General features: G+C 40.4%; 2 protein-coding genes and 1 pseudogene across 6 annotated transcripts in view; 2 read left to right on the top strand and 1 right to left on the bottom strand.

The window, feature by feature from the left end:
- Positions 1–5,512, bottom strand: part of LOC117414915 (ras-related and estrogen-regulated growth inhibitor) — a 28,941-nt gene extending 23,429 nt beyond the window's left edge. Inside the window, exons 1-2 of the mRNA XM_034024767.3 lie at positions 5,115–5,512; positions 3,773–3,974 (exon numbers count right to left, since the gene is read on the bottom strand). Coding sequence (XP_033880658.1) covers positions 3,773–3,833 — 61 coding nt within the window. The 5' untranslated portion in view covers positions 3,834–3,974; positions 5,115–5,512. The remainder of the gene's footprint in view (positions 1–3,772; positions 3,975–5,114) is intronic.
- On the top strand, positions 4,237–4,738 carry LOC117414556 (histone H2B 3-like; annotated as a pseudogene).
- A 7,402-nt stretch (positions 5,513–12,914) lies between the features above and the next one.
- The window catches only part of LOC117416165 (receptor-type tyrosine-protein phosphatase O-like), a 60,350-nt gene continuing 50,578 nt past the window's right edge, over positions 12,915–22,686 (top strand). For 4 of the 5 annotated variants that reach the window (XM_034027235.3, XM_034027238.3, XM_034027234.3 and 1 more), the window contains exon 1: positions 12,915–13,359. In XM_034027235.3, coding sequence (XP_033883126.3) covers positions 13,267–13,359 — 93 coding nt within the window. In that variant the 5' untranslated portion in view covers positions 12,915–13,266. The remainder of the gene's footprint in view (positions 13,360–22,686) is intronic. The other variant, XM_059026871.1, reaches the window with a different exon arrangement.

The following is a 22,686-nucleotide window of genomic DNA, read 5'->3' as shown; positions in this document are numbered from 1 at the left end:
AGGACCATAAGCTACAATATTCAGTGTATTATTCATGCTCTATCATTAAGAAGTGAACAGGTCTGGTCTTTGAGTTCATTCTTATTAACTTGATTGAGGGTCCCCGCGCTATTCATTTAGGTTGAAGACTGTAATTCACAGCGGCTTTGAGACTGCAGGATTGTATTGATCTGGTTTGGCCCCCTACCACTCCTGATCATTCACTGCAGCTGTTCCTGTTTGTAGAGCCGGAGCACACATAGACAAGCTACTCCGGAGCCTGCAGCGTAAACGCTGAGCCCAGTTACAATAGGAAGCTCAAACCTCCTCTGCAAAAACGAAACACCAATTAGGTAGCATATACAAGAAAAGACACAATGTTAAGTGTTACCAGATCTATTTAGTGTAGGTGTTTTCCAGAAACTTTAAGGGACACTAATAAATATCTTGTACTTCCAAGGCAGTTAAAACTTTAAGAGAGACAGATAGACTCCTGGCAGCCCTTTGCTGTTAACACCGCTGCAAAGGGCGTAATTTCTTTCCCTGTTGGACTGTTGTTTGGCTGCCCTCCATTTGCAATAATAATTTAGGAAGTGCGTGCTGACAACATCTGTGCTGTACTTTAAACATAATGCAACAGCAGTAAGATTTAACATCTGTTGGAATAGTCAATGCATGTGCACTTACACATAATTAGAGTCATCATGCACAGTTACAATGCACTTAACGTCTAAAATGCACTTAACGTCTAAAATGCACTTACACATAATCATGCTCATGCATAGTTACAATGCACTTAACGTCTAAATCTTATTGCACTGCACATGTAAGTATACAATTGTATCAGACAAGGGTTAGGGTTAGGATTATATCATGCAAAAAGATTTACACATTAAGTACATTGTAACTATGCATAAATACTCATGTAAGACTTGGGGTCCCGTTTTGAATAGAATATTCAATACGATACAATAGGGATTTCTGTGAAACACCTCAAAGCCCCGTACATATAAATAAGTTTTCAATCTTGATTTCAAAATTGGCACTGATGCTGAATCCCTGATATGCTCTTCTCATTTAAAACACATGTGTGCTGCCAGCCCAGTGAAGTGTTAAGACACTTACAGGTAGCTGAGTAGAAGAGCATCTGCACTGTGTCAATGGTAGAAAGCTCATTAATGTATGTGTGTGCTATTGGTACAGTCTTATTTATACATTGCGGAGCTGCTCAGTGCAATGCTATGGACAGCGCTGGGGGAGGTCTTTGCTGTTCTTAGAACTTTCAAATCAGGGTTCTTAAAGCGACAGTGTCCCACAATTCTGTTCAATATCACACCAAATATATGATTCTGGGGTGAAGAGCTCTGCCTTTTAATCAACTGCCATCCCATCCCTGTGATTGTAACTCATAAAATAATTCCATCAGTATCCCCAATTTTACACTTCCATTAGCTACAATGGGCTGTATTTTCTAAGCCTTTCCCAGTCTCTAATTAACTCCTATTTTTTGAAAGGAGAAAAGAATCATGTTAATGTTACAAAATGACAAACAAAATCCCTTGAAGGTGCTGAAGGGAACTTGAAATATACAACACAGTTGTTTGGTTCTGGTTTTGTAAAATGAACAGGTCTTTTACCTCTTTCAAAGAATAGAAGTTAATTAAAGACTGGAGGAAACGCTTTGAAAATATGGCCCAAATGGGTCTCAAATGTGCAGTTTTGAAAGAAACACATACTAGAACATGTATTTTCATTTTTTTTAAAAGTTATTACTTTAGGTTAAAAATGCATTATGTTTCCCTGTGTAACATGCTGGGCGGGAACCTCTTACACTTATACTTCCTAGGTCAGAGTGTCTTCTGGGCCGTGTTACTGGCTGAAAACCAGGCAGGTTGAATTATAACCAGACTGGGAACCACACTGTTCACACACTGACTGCTGTCTTAAAGGTGGAACGCTCCATATACTATAAAAGTTTTATTGACGTACAAACCATAACCCCCTGCTGCTGCAGGTAGTCGCAGGGGGGTGGCTGTGTTTAGTTCACAGAGTGGCCAGAAAGCTTCAAGAGGGAGGAAGCTTGTGCAGCTTTGATAATGTAAAATAATGGCATGCATTCATCATCACAGATCTTTCTTACTGCAATTCCTTGTTAGCCGGAGTACCTGCCACTGAACTCAAAGGCTTCAGCTTGTCCAGAACGCAGCTGCTTTCTCACACTCGTCGTTCTCAACACGTTACTCCAGTGCTCAGGTCCTTACACTGGTTACCACTGAGCTACAGAATTGATTTTAAAGTTGCTGCAATAACTCATGTCCTTCATGGATTAGCGCTACTAACTCTGTGTATTCCTATTTGTCCTCTGAGATCAGAAAATTCAGAGTGATTAGTTGTTCAAAAAATTCATCTTAAATCAGCTGCAGTCAGAGCTCTTTGCTGTTGTGCTCCTCGTTTGTGGAACACTGTTCCGGTTGAAACATTAGATTCTTTTAAGTCTAAATTGAAAGCATGCTTTTTTTGAATGTGCTTTTCTGTAATCGGTTGTAGCTGGAGTGTATTGTACATGGGAGCTCTCTTGGTGTTTTTTTAACTTTGCACAGCGCTCTGGGATGCCAGGGCGTGAAGGGAGTGCTCAAAGGCAATTCAATCATTGATTATGACAATTAAAAGGTTCAGAATGGAAACTTGGTTTCAGGACACTGTATGGCACACCAGGGCAGACTTGGGGTTTGATACAGCAAAGTTGCCTCAAACTATCACTCAAACCCTGTACTGTGCTTCACATGCACTCTGGTTCCTTTATTACATCACTGATACAGTTTACATACTGCAGCCAGTAGACTGGCGTGCAAGTCTATCATAACAACCTCCTTTGAAAACTAGTCCAGTCCTGGTCACCTGACCAGAATAAAAGGCGTTACATCATTACTGTACAGGGAAGGAAGGTCAAGCTTATCCCAGGACTTAGTGGCATGAGCTCTGAGCGCAGGTTAAAGAATGAAACCTCTTCAGACTAGAGGGGACTGGAGTTTACAAAAAGCCGAAACCGTACAGATAATGTTATATTTTCTGGTCCAATCCCTGTTTAATCTATCTAGCACTATGTGGGAGATCTCTAGGACAGCCTTTAAATTGGCAACATTAGCCCCCTCTAGTGGTTATTTGTCAAACAGATAATTCGGTGCTAACGGTGACACAGACACAACTTCACAAACAAACATCATAAACATTATCTAGATAGATAGATAGATAGATAGATAGATAGATAGATAGATAGATAGATAGATAGATAGATATGCTGCTGTTCTAAAAGTTTTCAATCTTTTAGAAGTGTAAAACAACAGGGATATTTACATCGCATATTCCTAGCGTCCTATTTTGAGGACAGTCAAGTGAGACGTGCTCCCGTAATCAGAGCAGTGAAATTTCACGCAGACTGTAAAGCTCAACGCATAGGAAATGGAGCTTTAACATTACTGTGGGAGAAAGTTTCTTATATATATATATATATATATATATATATATATATATATATATATATATATATATATATATATATATATATGCGTCCTAAACGCATCTGAAGGGCTGTATTTAGGCAGAATTAACAGAAACATTGAGACTTAGCTTTTGTGGTTAGGGTAAGTTAAAGAGAAAATTAAAGTTAAAAATGCTCCAGAAAAGTACAAAGTATAGTCCTCAAATGAGGACAATGGCACTTACTGGTTTAAGGAACGGTTTCTCACAGAGTGAAATGAAATTTTATAATACAGAGACACAGAAAACAGCCTACCTGATTTCCCCACTCCAGCTCTGCCAAAGACCGCTAGTTTCACATCGGCGCTTTTCGCCATTGCCAGGGGCAGGTTTATCAACGTGATGAATAGGGAAGGGTGACGGAACCACAGCGCTGGGACTCGACAGATTCCGCAATAGATCCACCTGCTTCCTATGTCAGCGTTTCATCTCTAACTCCGCGTGTGCCATCTACTAGTCTGTAAATACACAACATATAATAAATAAATAAATAAAATAAGAATAATTTATGTTTAACTGTTTCTACCGTTACAGTAACAATTACTCTTAAGCTGAGCGAAACGTGGTTTCCGGAGATTAGGTTTCAGTCCACTGCATGGCACACCAGGGGAGGCTATATAGTGCACGCACACACACACACAACGCATTGGAAGACCAAAACACATGTTTCATTCATAATAAAACTAAATTAATAGTACTACGACTACTACTACTAGCAAGACCCAGCCTAAGGGAGGAAAGAAGCGCAGAGAGACCAGGAAGGAGAGCTATGCTATGTACGTCTACGTCTGAAGCAGGTCCCCCCCTCCCCTCCGTCCCTCCAAGGCGATGGGCATCATGAGCTCGTTCGTCAACGAGCGCATCGCCGGCGAGGAGTCCATCCTGGCTCGCTACAACAAGCGCTCCAGCATCACGTCCCGGGAGAGCCAGACAGCGTGCGCGTCCTGCTGCCCGGAGAGCTGGCCAAGCACACCGTGTCTGAGGGCACCAAGGCCGTCACCAAGTACAGCTCCAAGTAAACCGAGACCGTCCCTGCTCCGTCATTACAACAACATTACTACGACTAATAATAATAATAATAATAATAATAATAATAATAATAATAATAATAATAATAATAATAATAACAGCGCGGTTGCATTCCCAAGGTATGCAACAGGTGTCAATGGAGCTGCTTCTCAAACAGCAGGTATATGTGCACTCAGACGCGTCTATACGAAAAGCGTGCCTGGGCTACTGCATGAGGAGAAAGGTTCAACATATCAAGAATCTTAGAAATGTTCTCAACGATAATAAAAAAAGATAGGGGAAAAAAGCAGTAAGTAATTCGGGTGGTGAGAGCATACAAACAGGTACCCTGTTAAAAATGAATAAATAAAATGGACCTCATAACTAGGATGTGGAAATAACGATATCTATCATTTATAATGATATATATATATATATATATATATAATATCTGTGCTCATACATAGCCTAAATTAAAGAACGATAATAATAATAATAATAATAATAATAATAATAATAATAAGAAGAAGAAGAAGAAGAAGAAGAAGAAGAAGAAGAAGAAGAAGAAGAAGAATAATAATAATACTCACATGAGCAGAGCGAAAATGAAAATAATAACAACTCAATTATAATAATTCTCAATTTTGGGATAAGTGAAGTTAGTTAACTGAGGTGACGCGCGTTCTGAAGATGACTGTTTGATCTTCGCTCTCCTTTCCCGTCGCCCGCAGTCCGTCGCTGGTCGGACCTGCTGCAGCCGGTGAATGCACAGCAGACTGAGTGTATGTGAGCTGACGAAAACCTCGCTGCCTTGTGTGCTTCAGAGTATATCACAGCCCAGCACTAGCGCTGGTTCTGTTAGCTTGCAGGAGATCGTACACAATACCCGGACTGGAGTCCTCCAGTCAACTCACACAAGACTAAGAACGCACTGCAAAGTATTTTTAGCTGTGTCGCAGACCGTCCATGTCAGGGTGTAGCTAACAAATGCCGATGCATTATACTGTAATGCTATAATTATTCTGATCATAGTACTGCAGGACCGGAGACAGTATAGGCACGTTGAGCTCAGGGGAGCCCCCTTGTGGATATCATGTAAGTTACATGACTGGAGTTTGGGAGTTCCACTGTCAATCTAGCGGTACACGATGTATTGTGTTCATTCCATTACACTAAAACACATCATAACGACCCCAACTCTAATTCTTAGATAGAATACCTTTTTTCAAACCTTCTGAAAACTTGGATACAGCGAGATTCTATAACTCGTGTGCACGTTTAATTGAGATCCCAGATGCCTGCCATGGACATTGCTAATATAGGCTTTATATTAGTAAAAAGTTAAGGGTACTGAGAATTCCATTGAAAAAGACATTGCTGTCGAAACGCATCATGGTTTATATTGTGACTCCTTTTCCAGCTAGAAATACTGAGACGAGGTTGCTTTATTCTGATGTTTACGCACCTCGGATGTGACAGACTCCTCCTGTTTTTTTAGGGGTTTGACAGTAAAACAGTGACAGTTTTCTAAATTCAAGTTAACAGACGATCTGGTTAATGCCTTCGTTAGTGTTCTGAACATGTCAAATAACTTCACATGAGTGGTCGATTCAACCAGCATGCCAGAACTACTATCAAGTACTCATTGACGTCAATCAGCTATGACCACGATATCAGTGTTTCCATGATCCAGGAATATGCTTGGTAACGGGGATAGAAATAACAATCATATTGCATAGCAGTCTCACCAATTCCAGGTTTTACTGTGATTAGCCACAGTGTATAGGTAACAAGCTCAGATGTGTCTTATGAAACCCCTAGTGAAACCGGGAATGGATCAAACTGCTATGCAGTGGGAGTTTTATTCCCATCCCTGTGGGTAAGTACAAGCACTGAAAAGTAATTGGAATGGATGCGACAGAGAATTTAATGTTTGGATAAAAGTTAAACATTGCATAGGTCCCAATTTTCATCAACTGGGACGCTGGTCCAAACTATTTGCTGCAGATATTTTGCAGCTTGAATTAAGAACCCATCAATGAATAGAATGCACATACAATCACATGCTGATAATGACAAGCTTCAGATTTTTACATCACTCATATAGTGAGCTTACATATATATATATATATATATATATATATATATATATATATATATATATATATATATATATATATATATATATATATTTGCGGGTCACTTGGGGACCTAAATTGTGATTTGAGGCTGTGATTTGAGGCTTATCGATAGATATAGAACATCTAAAACCATACCTTCATTAAAAAAAATGAAACTTTTTTTTTTTTATAATAATATTAAAATTATAATAATACATATTCTGGGGAGTTTCTAATAGATAGCAAACCAAATGTACAGAACTGTGTAACGAGTCGAGTCTATGCAGGGTTTCTCAAACACTCCCAATACGTGCCACTCTGTTCCTCACAAATGAAACTGTGAATGGCAGCCACGGCGATTCCTGCCCGCATAAAACGCACATGCAATGCGTCAGATGCGAACACACACGGGGCTCGCTGCTTGAGAGATCACACCGAAAACACGGACGGGAGTCCGCGTCACCCTCACAAGATACACGGACTGGAACAGCTCCACATTGAATCTATCGACAGAGAGAGAGAGAGAGAGAGAGAGAGAGAGAGAGAGAGAGAGAGAGAGAGAGAGAGAGAGAGAGAGAGAGAGAGAGAGAGAGAGAGAGAGAGAGAGAGAGAGAGAGAGAGCTACTCCCTTTAATCCCTATTCTCCACTCTCGAAATACATCAACCCCTATTTGCATTTTTATGAAACATTTGTTAAGTAGAATGAAATAAAGTCTTGAAGCAATTAAGAGTAAACATTAGCTTCTAAACTATCTAAGTGGGTTACACAATTCTGCATTCTTGTAAAGCGTGCTGATTTTTCTAACAAGAGTGTGTATGGATCCATAGTGGTGTTAAGAGATCAGTAGGCCTGATTACTGTTACATACCTGTGTTAAAAGGCAACAATACCATGTTGTATTAATATATTGTTGTAAAATTAAACAGTGTCATGAACTAGACTGTGCTACTTTCAGGTGATATATGTGGTAGGATATTATGGATCTTTTACGATAATGTATGTTTTTCACTACTCTGTTGATATGACCTTAATTAGCCTAGCAGGCCCCTTCCTGTATCTGTTCTCTAAGCTAAATTCATTCTTCAGCACAGCAAAAGCGCCACTACTGTGCTGCATAGCCTTTCACAGAGGGACACAAAGAGCTGAACTAGATGTCACTTTAACTGGAACTCTTTGGAAATACAAAGCTAATTGCTTTCCTGGGTCTGTCAGCAGACCCCTGTGTAAAATATGTTGTTAAGTGACAATTAAGAGCATTGAGAGACGCTGTCAGTCCAGGTTTCTCTCAGCCTAGTGAGAAACTACGGTAACAAGGATGGCAATTCATATGAAGGGCAACTGAAGAACTCACTCACAGTATTTAATTAGGCCTAATGCTATCATATGTGCACAGGGTTTTCTTTTAACAGTTGCTAAGCAACCCTAAATACAAAGAGAATGGTCTCTATATAATAGCTTGCTCAAATAATTATATTTAAGTCTGTATTAAAGGTGCTTTCATCTGCATTCAGGAGCTGCTGTAAGTACAGTCTATGTAACACAGGCTAGAGCAGCCAAATTGTCTTTATAGAAGAGTCAGCGCCATCTAGTGATCTGCCACTGTGGATAAAGTTTTCTTTTGTTTAGCTGATGGTAATACACCAGCTGTGCACTAGATGGCGCTACTAATATAAAGACATTTTGGCTGATCTGCATTACATATGCCAGGCAACTAAAACTGAAGAGCAGGTCCCGAACGCGCAGCATTTTAACGCAGATAAAATAAACACACACACACACTTGAATGACATTATTACATTAAGAATGACCCTGAACCAGGTCCTCTCAAAGCGCTGAACACATCACCGGAGAAAATGTGACTAAAAACTAGTTTAAAATTAATAAGATACATTTTAGTTGTTAGTCAGCTATTTCAAATCAATTCACGACCTTTAGGCAATGTACCAAGAAATGCCTTTTGAAAGAGATATGTTTTAAAAACAGGGACAGACTCTGCTAGCCACAGTCTAGGGGCGAGGTAAGAGAATGTCCTTTCAGCCCTGACACGCATTCTAAACCTTGCAATCTCTTTAAACACACGCACAGACGAGCTGGCACTGAGCGTGCTGCACACTCAGCATTAACTGAAGCAGCATCCTGCCCAAGCATCTAATCAGAGTCAACTTCGCACAGAAAAGACGGATAAAAATAGCAAAAACAACAAGCTGTCACGCTGGATATATAAAGACTGTAATGAAAAGAACACAGAAAGAGCTCTGTGTTCAATTAGATACAGACCCTTCAGCCCGAGGAAACTCAGCGCACAGGAACGCAGGAAATTAAAGCTCAGTGTTTAAATCAAAATATCAAAACAGTTAAACAAGAACTGGCTTGTATCAAAGATGCTGGGGGCGTTTAAAACGAGCGAAACACAACAATAAACTCAAAACTCCGGAAGTTTGGGTTCGAACACGGTGGTCAGATGGGGTTGCCAAATTTCCAGAATGAAACCCGGGACATTTTTAGATCAGCTATTCGATCATAAATTAGATAAACTATTACAATTTAATCGTGTGGTATTAGTAACACTTTACATTGTGTCTAATTACTGTGCATTTACACAGTAGTTACTTAGTAAATACACGTGTACTTACACATAATTACAATGTACTTAATGTAACTTTATTGTGTGCATGACAACCTTATTCCTAAACCCTAACCCAAACTCTAAACCCTAACTCTAAACCTAACTCTAACTCTAACCTTTTTATGATATAATTGTGTATTTACATATATCATGCAAAAAGATTTACACTGGTAACATAATTTACGTCTGGTAACCCTGCGCTCATCTCACAGGTGACACAAGGTGCTTGGTGTCAGTTTGGTCCTTAAATGATTGTAACCCACTTCCCAAAACAAACATCATACTATTCAGCACATCTTGCAAGAGAAAGTACGCTCTCAGCTTGATTAAAGGCAGCCACCGAACACTTAGAAACATATTTACAAGTCATTAAATCGAAATACAAAACAGACGAAAACCAGATATTAACGCACTTCGTCTGTTTGTATAGAAACATGTTGTGGTTTAAACCACTCTCAGTGAGATGATACGTGCAGTTGCTGCTAATTTTGCATCCCTTGTCTGCTTAATATCCTATGCTATTGCCTGTGTTTGTTTTCACGTATGCACAAATTCCAGTTTTAAAAGCTCTGAGGTTGCATTTTGAAAAATGACCACTAGGGGCGTGGTGCTATCTTTTTTAACCTCTCTGAAACTGAATTGAGCTTTTCACAGTTGCCACAGTTAGGGGGCATTGAATACCATCTGATCTTTGTATCCTTGATTTCCAATAGCTACTCAACATCAATGAAGGGGTCTGTCGGGCTAATAACAGCATGTTTTGTGCATCCTGTGCTGCACTGAAAACCAGTCTACTTTCCATGGCAATCAAATATTGATCCACTAGGTGGTACTAGCTCACAAACTAAGATATATATATATATATATATATATATATATATATATATATATATATATATATATATATATATATATATATATATATATATATATAGCGCATGTAATTTTAATGAGGGCACACTGTAAACTAGCAGGTCTGCTACTGGGTAGGGAGGTCGGCGTTGAGGCCTAAGAAGAGACCTGTGGGGAAACCTTAAAAAGATATGTGTTTAACACTTGGAAAAGTATTGGCTTTGCTGACTGGTAAACATCGCGATGCAACAATCGCACACTCAATTGCCAGCCGTGATTGGGATGAATTTAAGTGTTTTAGAACACACGACTTGTTAAACCGACGTCCTGTCTACTCTGTGGACATTGAAGATCACATTGGCGCTCCCGCAGGTTAAGGAGGTGCCTGCCGGTTACCTCAAGCAGGACAGGGCGGTCTTTGTCTTCAGAGCCGATTGGCTTGACGGTGGGATGGGAAGAATTCTACTGGCCTTCAGTTCTTCAGAGCTGCTGCGGTGAGGGAACGGAATGGGACATTCTATTGTAAACTGGGGAAAGCAACGGGTAAAAACAAAAAAAATAATATAATAACATTGAGTTTGTAATGGATCCCTTCCTAGCGGCTGACGAGTTAATAATACTGACATCAGTATAAGATCCCTACTTACCTGCTTGCTGTTCAGTTGAATGGTAAGGCTTTGAACTGTATGGATCGTGCCCAGCCTTTGCCTTGAGATGGGATGAGATGCCAATTCATTACAAGTTCTTTGGAAGAAGATCAGGGATTTTCAGACACAATCTAGAGCCCCTTTCACACTGGCACTCCTACCTGGATCCGGACCTGGGTTCTGGCTACCCAGGTCACAATCCCTATAGTGTGAAACCACATACAGGGGTCTTACACTCAGGGTGTGGGTTGACTCGCTTTGACTCGGGCTGAGCGAAACAAAATGCATGATGGCCAACGAAATAGCAAACAGCCAAGGGTTCATTCATCAAGGAACGTTTCTGTTTATTCTGTTCAGCCATATTTTTTGTTGCTTGAGACACACCATGAGTCAGATTGCAGCAGGGATGAAGAAACATTTGCCCTAATCAACATCTGGACCGACGGTTCAATCCAGAGAAGCTTGGATGGAAGATGCTTCCAGGGCATTGATACGTGCATTGTGTTCTTGCGTCTGTCACCCAGGTCGACCCTGCTTCTACGAAAAGCAGTGTGAAATCGCGTAGCCGACCTGCTTGACACCGGGACCTGACCCGGGTGGGTTCTGACCCGGGTAGAACATGCCAGTGTGAAAGGGGCTTAGGTCAATACAGGTCTGCTGCAATAAGATTATTCATAGGGTCTCCTGGGGCAGAATAGAGACCCACATTCCAAATCTGCATTGGCATGCAATACAATCGCAAAGATAACCTCAGACAAAATAAAGGTAGAGTGGAAGACTTTCAATTCTGCGACGCCGGGATACTTAGTCACTCCCTGGTGTTGGAATACATTTTTGAATCATGTAGAAGGGCGACTTTCATAAGGGAGGTGTCATTGCAGATTTAATTAGAATGTGGATTTCCACTAGTGAGCTAAGCTGTGTTGTTCAACATGGGTCACGGGAATTGTATGCAAAACATACAGACCCTACCATCAGATATTCTGATGCCATATGGCAGACTGCATAGATTACACTTTCCTGCATGGCTGCCACCCGGAATAACGAATACTGCGAAAGATGATGACTGTCCCACATTTTAAAAACAGAATTGCAGTGTGTGTCTGCAAAGTGTGCTCCCCGGAGCTGTTGAGACTGTCGCTTGGAAAGACCTTAGTTTGTGTGCATCACCCAGTCCTACCAGCCTCACATATGCCCATTGCACCAGAGTGAGTTGTATCTTGCTTTACAGAATGCTGCATGTCGCAGAACATAGCCCAGCCTTGTATGCGCTTCATGTGGCAGGTGTTTTATATTATTTCGACAAAGACGACATACACATCGGAATGACAAAGCTGATAATGTTTGATGTTTATAATTATATTTATTTTTTAAAATATAATTCATGCTCCGTGTCAACTCCACCCAGGACGTCATTGTAAACGAGATGACCCGTCTCAATACAATTGTCACCCACCCCCGCCCCCCTCCTAAAAAACATCCCATAAAAACTGTGAATTGTACATATCAAGTCATGCTTTCCGTCTTTTTAAAAGGAACATTCTGTGTTTTACAAGTTTTTAGTTGTTATATGTATGTGTTATATTAATAATAATTAATAGTGAAAATCTCTGCAAACGTGATTAAAAACAAAAAGGCATAAACGCTGCCCTAGTAGCATAGATATCTAGCATATATATATATATATATATATATATATATATATATATATATATATATATATATATATATATATATATACCATTTTTTTCACAAAGATTGTTTGTTAAATTGTGTATTTTGCTTTTTGTTTTATTAAAAAGGGTTACAGTTTACTAAATGCGTGTCCTTAATCTGTTACCTTGAATTATGGTATGATAATGTAAAATGCCGAGATACGTTTGCTAACTTGCTATATTGCCATGTTTTGAATACACTGCGTGGGTGAGGGCATTGTAGCCTACATTGCAAAACTGCACCCGCCGCAATTAAATCAACATCTTAATACTACCCGCAACAAGAACAACAAAACACAGCCTCCTTATTATTTTTAAATAACGCGGATTAATGAAGAACAAACAAGGGGAGGAGAGTTCAAAAGAAACATCTGGACCGCTGTACTGGTGCTTTTGTTCAGCCGTTTCCCAGTGGATGCGAGACGTGGGAGGGGCGTGGAGAGGGAGAGGGAGAGTGGGATGCATGTCGGTTTCACCAGGAATGTGATACGATATGCTTTTTTTCTCCATTCATCAGACAAACCCGACTCAGATGGAGGGATTACGGTAGACAGATCAATCATTTCTTTTTTGCTGGTGGCCGTTTTTGGAGCCCAATGACAACACCACCCCTCCGTCTGTGCGAAGCGACGCCTCTAGCCCATGCATCGGTGAAATTGTTCAGACCATCGGGAATCTTTTCTTTTTGGGCGCAGGGCATCTGATGGTGCCAGTGATCGGATGCTGCAGGAGATTCGCCATTGTTTCCACCACCAGCCTTGCCGCACTGTCTCATCACTGAGATGTGGACATTTTCAATGAATTGCAAACTGGAAAGTACTACTGCCACCCCAATGGTGCTGTACTACATCATATGTCTCTTTTTAAACGCCCAGGTAGGACGATTTCAATGCTGTAATTGCGTTTACCCGATAGGCAACGTCTCGAATGTACCTAACCTAGTTTGTTGTTATGGTTTTGGTTATGGGCAGGCACTCCTTTTTATTAATTTAACATTTCTGTTTTTGATGGCTTTGTTGTTTTAGTAGCATGCAATACACGTTGTTGTTTCTGACCAAATGTTCCAGTCATCGTGACTAACAAGACCAGACGATGGAAATAGTCTTGCGTTAAAACGAAACGTGCCTTGTTCTCCGGCAAAATGGGGTCAGATTCGCTGGGACTGTTGCATGCTAAGCGATTCCTGTGTATATTAATTATGTTGCTGCGTCATGTGCTGTGCTGTATTCTTGTCAGTTGCTTTAGCAATGAGAATGAGTTTCCACTGGTAACGCGAGCAGCACGGTTAAACCAAATAATCTGTCTCAGATTTATAGACCCAAGCTGACGACCCCTTCGCTTTGAAGGGATGTCAAAAGCGACAGAGAAATTATGAAACTAAAACGCCCAGAATGAAAATAAAATGTCATTTAAATAACTATTTTTGTGTTAGTTTTGCAAATGGCAGTTAAATGATCAGCTGCGGAAGGATGTTCTCTATAAGATGAAATGGTTGATAAAATGAAGGTTAGGCTACTAGAGAGAGTACAGTAGCGTGCAAATGTGTTAGAACACCTCTCGATTAGTCATTTACCTGCACTAAAACCTCAAGGTGTGCGAATGTCATTTTTCTGTACAAACAATACACTCGTGTGAAAATGTTCTGCCACTTTCTGCTTTAGGCACCTTAAACTACTTTTAAAAAGTCTCAAGTGTTCCTTTTCTCTGACTATTTTAAACGAATTGCACGTGTGGCCTAAAAGTCATCAGTTCAATTAGACAATCACTAATTAGCGTATTTTCCAAGATTTTCAGTTCTAGTGGTTTGATTACACCAGCACAACACATCAAAACTACTGAAGCAATGGGGTGCTCTAATACATGTGCACGCCGCTGCCGTACAATGGTTACATGTTGGGAGAACTTGTGTATAGCGCGTTACTTTGAACTCGTTTTAACCATAAATTATCAGGGGAGATGTAGTCCTTGCAGTTAGTCGTTTTGTATTTAAAAATTAATGTTGATACCAATTTGATTGCATGTTCTTTCCTGCTGCACGAAAAAACTGTCTTGCACGTTTAGAAACATGTTAATTTGCAGCCAGGCGATAATGTGTGTTTACTTTCATAGCGCCACATTGTTCAAAAAGACCGTGCTGGAGCGCTTACAGTCACGTGTGATTTACTTTAGAAACCCATGGGTGTGCGTCCCGCTGTCTGAAGACTAAGATTAAGTTATTTACTGTACCCATGGCGGGCAGTGGAGCAGGAAATTAGGCACTCTTAATTGCTGTTGTTTACAGGAAAAGGTGGGCAGTTATCGAGAGGCTTCGTTTCCCATAACTTAATTACAGGGGCTTGTTGTTGGCAAATCCATGCTGATTAACAGTGAAATAACGACATTGGTTTCTATATTAATGTGTTCCCAAAAGTGGTAGGGCTGTTGCCATGGTGCTCAATAGAATCTCTGGTCTCACATCACTGATATAGTTGTCATGGGTGATTTCCTATACGAAGATACCAAGCTATCCTCTCATTAAAAATATGCAAGAGATTTTAATGAACAGTCTCTCCCACAGATGCTGTGGTCCCCAAATATGATCCACTTACTACCAATGTGGAATGACTGGGTGTGATATTTTGTCTTCCTAGTCTTGCTATTAATCATTTCTTGTTTCCAAACTTTTGAACACTACTCTACATAACTTAGAGTGCTATTTTAGGTTAGCCAAAGAAAAGGTATGATATAGCTGTTAATTTTCTGATGCCGTTTGAAACAAATACGTTGAATAAAAAGAAAACTTACTCGAGACTAAGATGATACGATAAACTTGTAGTACTGCCTTGAAAGGAAAACACAGATGACAGCACGTTTCAGTCATTTCTTCATTCTGAGATATTGGGAAATTTTGAGTATACCTTCCAGTTGCCCTTTTGCCAAAAATATATTGTTTAAAAAACACATGGGAAACTGCGCCTTTAAGTTTCTTTCCTTTTCATTTATTGGCAAAAAAACCAAAACCCACACAGCGAGAAGCTGCTGGAAGGCCATAGAGGCTGAGAGCTGGTAAGCTGCCAGGGGTTTAAGTGACTGTTTGATGGGAGTACACTACATTTAAGTGCTCATTATGTTCAGGCTCTACAGCTATTCAATACCTTTTTTTATTGCAAAGAAACAAGAGAGAGTGGACTGCCATCGATCCAGAGCCACAGAGACCTCCACTGCGGCACGTCAGTGTGTGAATTCTGGGAACAAAACCATCTGGGTTCTCTTCAGATAAGAAAGTAAAGACACGGGCAAGTGAGTGAATTGAGCGAAGTCCATTTCAAACAGTAACATCACAAGGGGCCTCCTACCTCAGCCACTTAATGCTGTTCTCTATAGTACTGATTGTTTGTAGCAGTAATGAGCCTGAACCAATCTCTGGGAATGTTGAAAGCTGTGAGAACACAAAGCTCATTCTTCAGCTCATTCAACAGTAGATTGAAACCTGGTTCCAGGAGACCTAGTTTGAGGCAACTTTCCTGTATCAAACGCCCAAGTCTCCCCTGGTGTGCCATGCAGCGGTCTGAAACCTAGTCTCCTGAAACCAAGTTACAAGCCCCAAAGTGTCTTCAGTTCCCTCAGCTTCATGTTCTAGGGTATTATTGCAGTGGTAAGTCAGTGTAAATATTGAGCAACTCTTCATGCACTTTGTAATTCTTGTTTGGTGGCGGTGCTGTGTCCTGTGGCTCACCAGAGAACAGTGCACACTGTATTTGTCTTCACTGACCGATCCCCCTCTTGCATTATTTATCATGCATTGCCATCGGATCTTCTGCAGGGTCTGTATTTATTATGAATGCCTGCTTTAGACTCTGATGCTTTTAAAAGGGCTCCAGTGCTAGCAAACGGAAATGGCATCAGACAAAGTACAGAACATTGACTTCAAAGATTGATGCTGCTTGAGCAGCTGTGACGGAAACATTAGACTCTTCTTCTCCTTCTTTTTTATTACTTGATTGACAAACATTCTGCACAATCTGAGCGACAGACTACAACAAATACAAGAGTACAACAAATAGAGCCAGAAGTGTTGGTGATATTGTTATTTTAACTTTAAAAAGCAATGATGATATGATGACTGAACCAATTTTCTGGTTCAGTCATCATATCACCCCTATGGCCTTACCCTTATACACAGTAAACAAAGCACAGTGAAAGCATAGGGAAGCATTGTAAAGCACAGAGAGGTATGGTACATGTAAAGCATATTAAAAAACAAAGCATGGTAAACTAACCCATATAAAAGTTTACTATAGTAAAAACACAGCAAAGTGCAGTAAAGCACAGTGAAAGCATGGCAAAACATAGGTAATCATTTTAAATCACAGCGAGGTATGGTCAAGTTTATTCATAAATAGCTTATGCAGTATATGTTCTATTCATGTGATGTCTGCACACCTGCATCAGGTGTACTGAGATTCTGACACCCACTAAATGGTGATTGGTCAATTTTGCAGACGTGATTTATTCTGGAGAAAATGATTGATGCACCTCTCAGCAATCATAACAATATAGTTAAAGAGAAAATTAAAATAACAGGTAGATGATGCCAGTTAAAAATGCTCCAAAAAATTACAAAGTAGCCTGTCCTCAATGAGAGTAATGGCACTTGATGTGAACAGAAAACCACAGTAATTACTGACCTAAAATGTGTTTTCCACCCCTGTTTAAATATAGAGTCTGAATGCAATTCAACACACTGTAGAGTTAACAGCCTCAGCTGTGAGGTCTTGTGTTGCTGTAGCGGTTTGTGACTGAGAGTGGGACGGGGTTGGAAAGGGCTTGTGTTTGAGTGGGAGTCTCGCACACAGCAGCTGTCAGCAGTCCACTATATTATTGTTTGCTTCATGCAAAAGTAATGTACCTGATCAATAAAGCAGTACTGCTGATCCCCTGTGTTTACTTTTAATTATTCCAACCCTTGGGGACGGAGTACAGCCATTGCAGCGCTTTTAATTAACACAAGACTGGGCTGAGCTGCCATTACTAGCCCATTACCGGTCCCTAACCAGTATTCAATAAAAACCCAGCTGCCAATATACAATATATATATAGTTGTGATATATAATAAATACATGCAATGTTTAACTTTTAAATTATGATTGTGTTATTATATACAGTGATTTGAATTGCTGCAGAGTTGCTTACGGCGTCAATGAATTGAAGAAAACAAATATCCTGTTTTTTCACTCTGGAAATCTGGTAACGCTATACAGGACATAAGAACAGCACCCCAACACTGGAGGACTCCTCGCCGTGACGTGCTTGCTGAAACGTTCGTCTGCGTGTCCTGCAGCGTTTTTCATTCACAGCAGAATTGCTGCTCATCATGTGCTTGTGTAGAACTTCGTTGACCTGCCCCAACTCTTTCGATATACCTCTCATTTCCCTGTCCGGAGACAGCTGGCAGACTAGAAACAACGATCAATACAGCCATCCATCCATGAAACTGTTCTCTATAGTACTGACTGGTTTGTAGCAGTAATGAGCCTGAACCAAAGGCAGACATCTCTGGGAATGTCGAAAGCTGTGACAACACAAAGCTCATTCTTCAGGAACAGTAGCTTGAAACCTGGTTCCAGGAGACCTAGTTTGAGGCAACTTTCCTGTATCAAACCCCAAGTCTCCCCTGGTATGCATTGCAGCGGTCTGAAACCTAGGCTGTGTGGTCCAGTGGTTAAAGAAAAGGGCTTGTAACCAGGAGGTCCCCGGTTCAAATCCCACTTCAGCCACTGACTTGTTGTGTGACCCTGAGAAAGTCACTTAACCTCCTTGTGCTCCGTCTGTCGGGTGAGACGTAGTTGTAAGTGACTCTGCAGCTGATGCATAGTTCACACACCCTAGTCTCTGTAAGTCGCCTTGGCTAAAGGTGTCTGCTAAATAAACAAATAATAAATGAAATGGAAAAAAAAGTGCCCTTGGATGTAGTCCTGTTCGCTCTGCCCGCCTCAAACTCTATCACAGTGCAACGATAATGTCTGATCAATACAGCAGAGAGCTTAGGACACCTTTAAAGATATGCAGGCATATTTCACTACATGAGGAACACAGAGACACTGAGCCCATGCTTTCCTCACAGCAGTGGCAATTACAATAACCCTGATGCATTAGTGATGAGTGGGACGGTGGGTAGTTCATTGCGGTGAGCTTCCCTCAGCGGGTGTGTGCCAGCAAACAATGTGAAAAATGAACAGCTAAGCTTTCTCTGTTGTTAGTCTAGGATATCACCGTGGGCCGACGTGTTTGTATTAGAGCCAGTGATGGAATTCATTGGAAGTAGGGAGTGAGGGCTGTGCAGTGCAGTAGGGTTAGGGTTATTGGAAGTAGGGAGTGAGGGCTGTGCAGTGCACTCGGTTTTTAGTGTGTAGAGATTAATGAGGCCTGAAAATGGCTGCCAAAGCAAAGCTGATGCATGCAAAGCTTGTAGGAGGACTGAATTAATGATGTTGAACTGCTAGGCAAACACATTGGGGATGTGTCACAAAGACGGCCAGAGTGGGTGGCGTCAGACCAGAAAAGGAATACACAGAGACGGTGATGGTGATGAGCTGAGTGCAATGGCTGCACTCAGCGTTTATTAACAAATAAAAAGGTATTAAACGGTACACAAAACAGGACACGGCACTTGCGCCAAAATAAAGAGACAGACAAAACGGACTAACACTAAACAAACGGTGCACGGAGACAAACAAACACGGTGAGAACAAACAACTATTATATTTACTTCTAATGATTTTAACTCTCCTCTCTCTCACCCGTTCTCCTCTTCCGAACACCCAACCCTGACTGACTAAAAATGTGCCTATTTATACTGTTGTGCTGGGATTCAATTACTAATTAATTATTCACTTGAATCCCAGCACGTGAATTAATTCTGTGCAACCCCGTGCTCACATATTATATTTTAAATGCACGTGCGTGATGTGCAATCCCGTGCCTAAATACAAATATACACTTTTTAAACACACGTGAAACACAGACCTGTTTATATCCCGTGTACCAATCTATACACCAACATTAACATACGCACGCATATATACAACATAGAACACACAAATGCACACAGGGGCGGGGCACTTTGCCACAGGATGGTATTAAATGGAACATGCAGGACAGTAGACACAGGGCATCCAACACAATGAGTAAATGAATACATGCCTTAAAATTGTATATTATTGTTTGCTTCGTGCAAAATTAAAACCTACATTTTGCTGTAATATACCTGATGAATAAAACAGTACTGCTGTGAGAGCAGCTTGTGTCGGGGTGCAGCAGTCTAAAAGACCACTTCTTGAATTTTTAACCACTTGCATGAGGTCGGATAGGGACCCTTTTCGAGAGTGGCTCTCTGATACGACTAAGGTTTCATTATGTGAAATCAATTGATCAGTCATAGACAGTTAGGCCAGTTTCAAACGGATACTCCAGAGGCGTGCCGAATTCAATTGAAATAAAGTTTGCGTTTGATGAACCAATTGGTTTCATACTGGTGAACCGAAAGCGTATCACACTTATTCCAAAGAAATTTCCCACAAAATCACATCGGAGACAAATGATGACAAGAAAAACTCTGTTATTAGAGTAGGCCTACACAGCGCAGTTCGCTCTTGTCAAACAAATACAATAGAAATACAATACAAACACACAGCTAAACAAGTTTTAATCATATTTAACCATTATTAATGTCCCCTTTATTGTAAATAATAATAATAATACATTTAAAAGGTTTTCAGGCTTTAGGGACTGTTTTTACCCTTAAGAAGACCATGATCTATCCGCCGCACTACAATCTAGTCACTGGGGCTATCTCCGTTTTTGGAAGCCGTAGTGCTAAGGACAGATCAGCGAGCAGATTCCCCAGGCAGAAGCACGATTTTTGGTCAGTTAAAAAATAGAGCTCCATGCTGCTGCTGGGATTTGGGCTACAATACATTTTTTTACAGCTGCATTTCGAGTTACAAGAACACTGATCACAGCATCCCCATGTAGTTAAAAAACCTGTCCCTGACAGTTACTGAAATTGTCATTGTATTGTTGTTTTATTTCTGTTTAGATTTGCCCAAATGTATAAAAGGATCAAAATAAATTGCTCAGATGAAACTAACAGTCTGCGTTTACGTTAATATTTATGCAAACAAGGATTTGATTTATTTATTTATTTATTCAGTTTGCCTTAGGCCTACATTACTCAGGATTTTTTTTTTTTTTTAAAGACAGTATTTAAGAAGTTCTTAAGAAGAAATTTAGGACGATCGTGGGAGAAATGGAAGAATTGAACGTAAGAACAATCTTAGGCAGATCTGAACTATTTTCTTACGAAACTTTCTTAAGTTGTGTGTGTTTTGTTTTTAAGAAACCAGCGTTATCAAATCCATTTAACCAGTACAAATAATAAGGAATCTGGATAAGAAGGAGAGCACAGCTAAACAAAAAAGCAGACTTGTGTCGTGTGTGCCGAAGCAGGATGAACATTGTTCATTTTAACAAAGTTCTCTGCTTTCTGTGAATACAATAAAGCTTAAAGAAAAACAATAAAGAACATGTCATATGTGTGCTCTACCTCGACGACAGAAAATCAGCCTCAATGGAAGTGATTTCCCGGTCAGTTTCTTCTCTACGCACCCTTCCCTCTACGTGATGATGCACTTCCTTTGTCGCCAGTTTGGCTCCTTCGAGTATCATACACAAAGTCCGCTTGGACGAGCCGTAGAAACACCCTGTTTTGTGGGCAGCTGTAGCCAGGAGCACCAGGCAGTGGAATCGGGAGATTAGACGCACCTTGTGTGCCGTGGGTCAGTTCACACACTGGGCATCTTGGTTTCATTACTCCAGTTCAATACACACCACCTCATTAACCCTCACATCTGTCCTTTCTGAAACCACACTGACAGAAAGAACAGCAAACCCTACTATCTAATGAATGAATGGAGCAGCTTCGCCTGGTAGCCTGGGGAACGTTGGTTTCTGTGAAATTTGAGTGTTCGAAGGATGCATTCCCAGTAACAGTTATGATTGTGTGAAAATCGATTCTGCCTGTCCAGAAGTTCAATGCGATCACGCTGTTTTTCATGGAGAAGTATTTTTAACTCATCTAATTAGTGATCAATAAAGCAGAGAGCTTATCATTAGTGACAGCTGACCTGCAGCAGCACTACAGCACATTGAACAGGCAGCCTCCTGTTGTACGAATTCTTCAGTTACATAAATGTATCCACGGCATGTGAAGTCCTGGGTTTCTTGATATAAAACAGTATTGTTGAGGGCAAATTTCAGGGTGAAAACAGAACTATAGCTTTGTAGTAGCATGTCTTATACAAGTTTCCCACGGTATCTCTGCACGGTTATGTATTTTTGTAGCTCTCCCATGCTTTTCCCATGGCAACACTGTAAATTGATTGCAGTTTACCCTGGTTTGCTATGTTTATTAATATGCTTTACTATACCTCACAAATCTTTACCATGCTTTCACTATGCTTTATTACACTTTGCTAGGATTATACTACGGGAAAGTATTAGAGATAGGTGGCCTGGCTATAGTATAAACCAGATCCGGTTTATACTACTACTAGATCAGGCTATTCCACTCCAGGTTTAACAAGTATGAACAACTTCAGGGTCTGGATGGAGGTTTAATGGGTTCAATTAAACCATTTAGAACAGGGTTGAATCTAAGACCAGGAGTGGAAGGGACAACGTTGGCCACCCCTGATATAAAGTGTAGTATTTAGTAGAGTTGTGGATCAATGCAGCTTTAATATGCACACGGGTGATTACATAATAACTAAGGTCCTGTTTTTTTCAATTGTAATTCACCTGCTATCCCCTAGATGTCCCTTCAGCCACTCCAGTTATAGTAATCGAATTCTCAATTAAGAAATCAACACATTACGCTTTGACTAATTAGAAAAAGAAAAGCTAATTATGATGATTATAAATGGTAATTGAATAAATTGATGCGTTAAAAGAAAAATCGAGAGACCTAAACGTGGATTCAAAGACATTGCAATCAAAAAGCATTTCATTGAGCGAACGCACGCAGCAATATCCACCTGGTGTTCTGTACACCGATGGGTAGAATTTATTTTGCACAACTTGCAATTTATCTTTGGACCACACTTGAAGGTCAACAATAGACCAACATTTATCGTCAGAAAAACACAGAAAACGAAAGGCTGAGA

The sequence above is a fragment of the Acipenser ruthenus genome, chromosome 7 (genome assembly GCF_902713425.1).
Source record: "Acipenser ruthenus chromosome 7, fAciRut3.2 maternal haplotype, whole genome shotgun sequence".
In the NCBI taxonomy this organism is placed as follows: domain Eukaryota; kingdom Metazoa; phylum Chordata; class Actinopteri; order Acipenseriformes; family Acipenseridae; genus Acipenser; species Acipenser ruthenus.
Note: the sequence above shows the minus strand (reverse complement) of the source record. Positions and strands in the feature narration are given on the sequence as shown.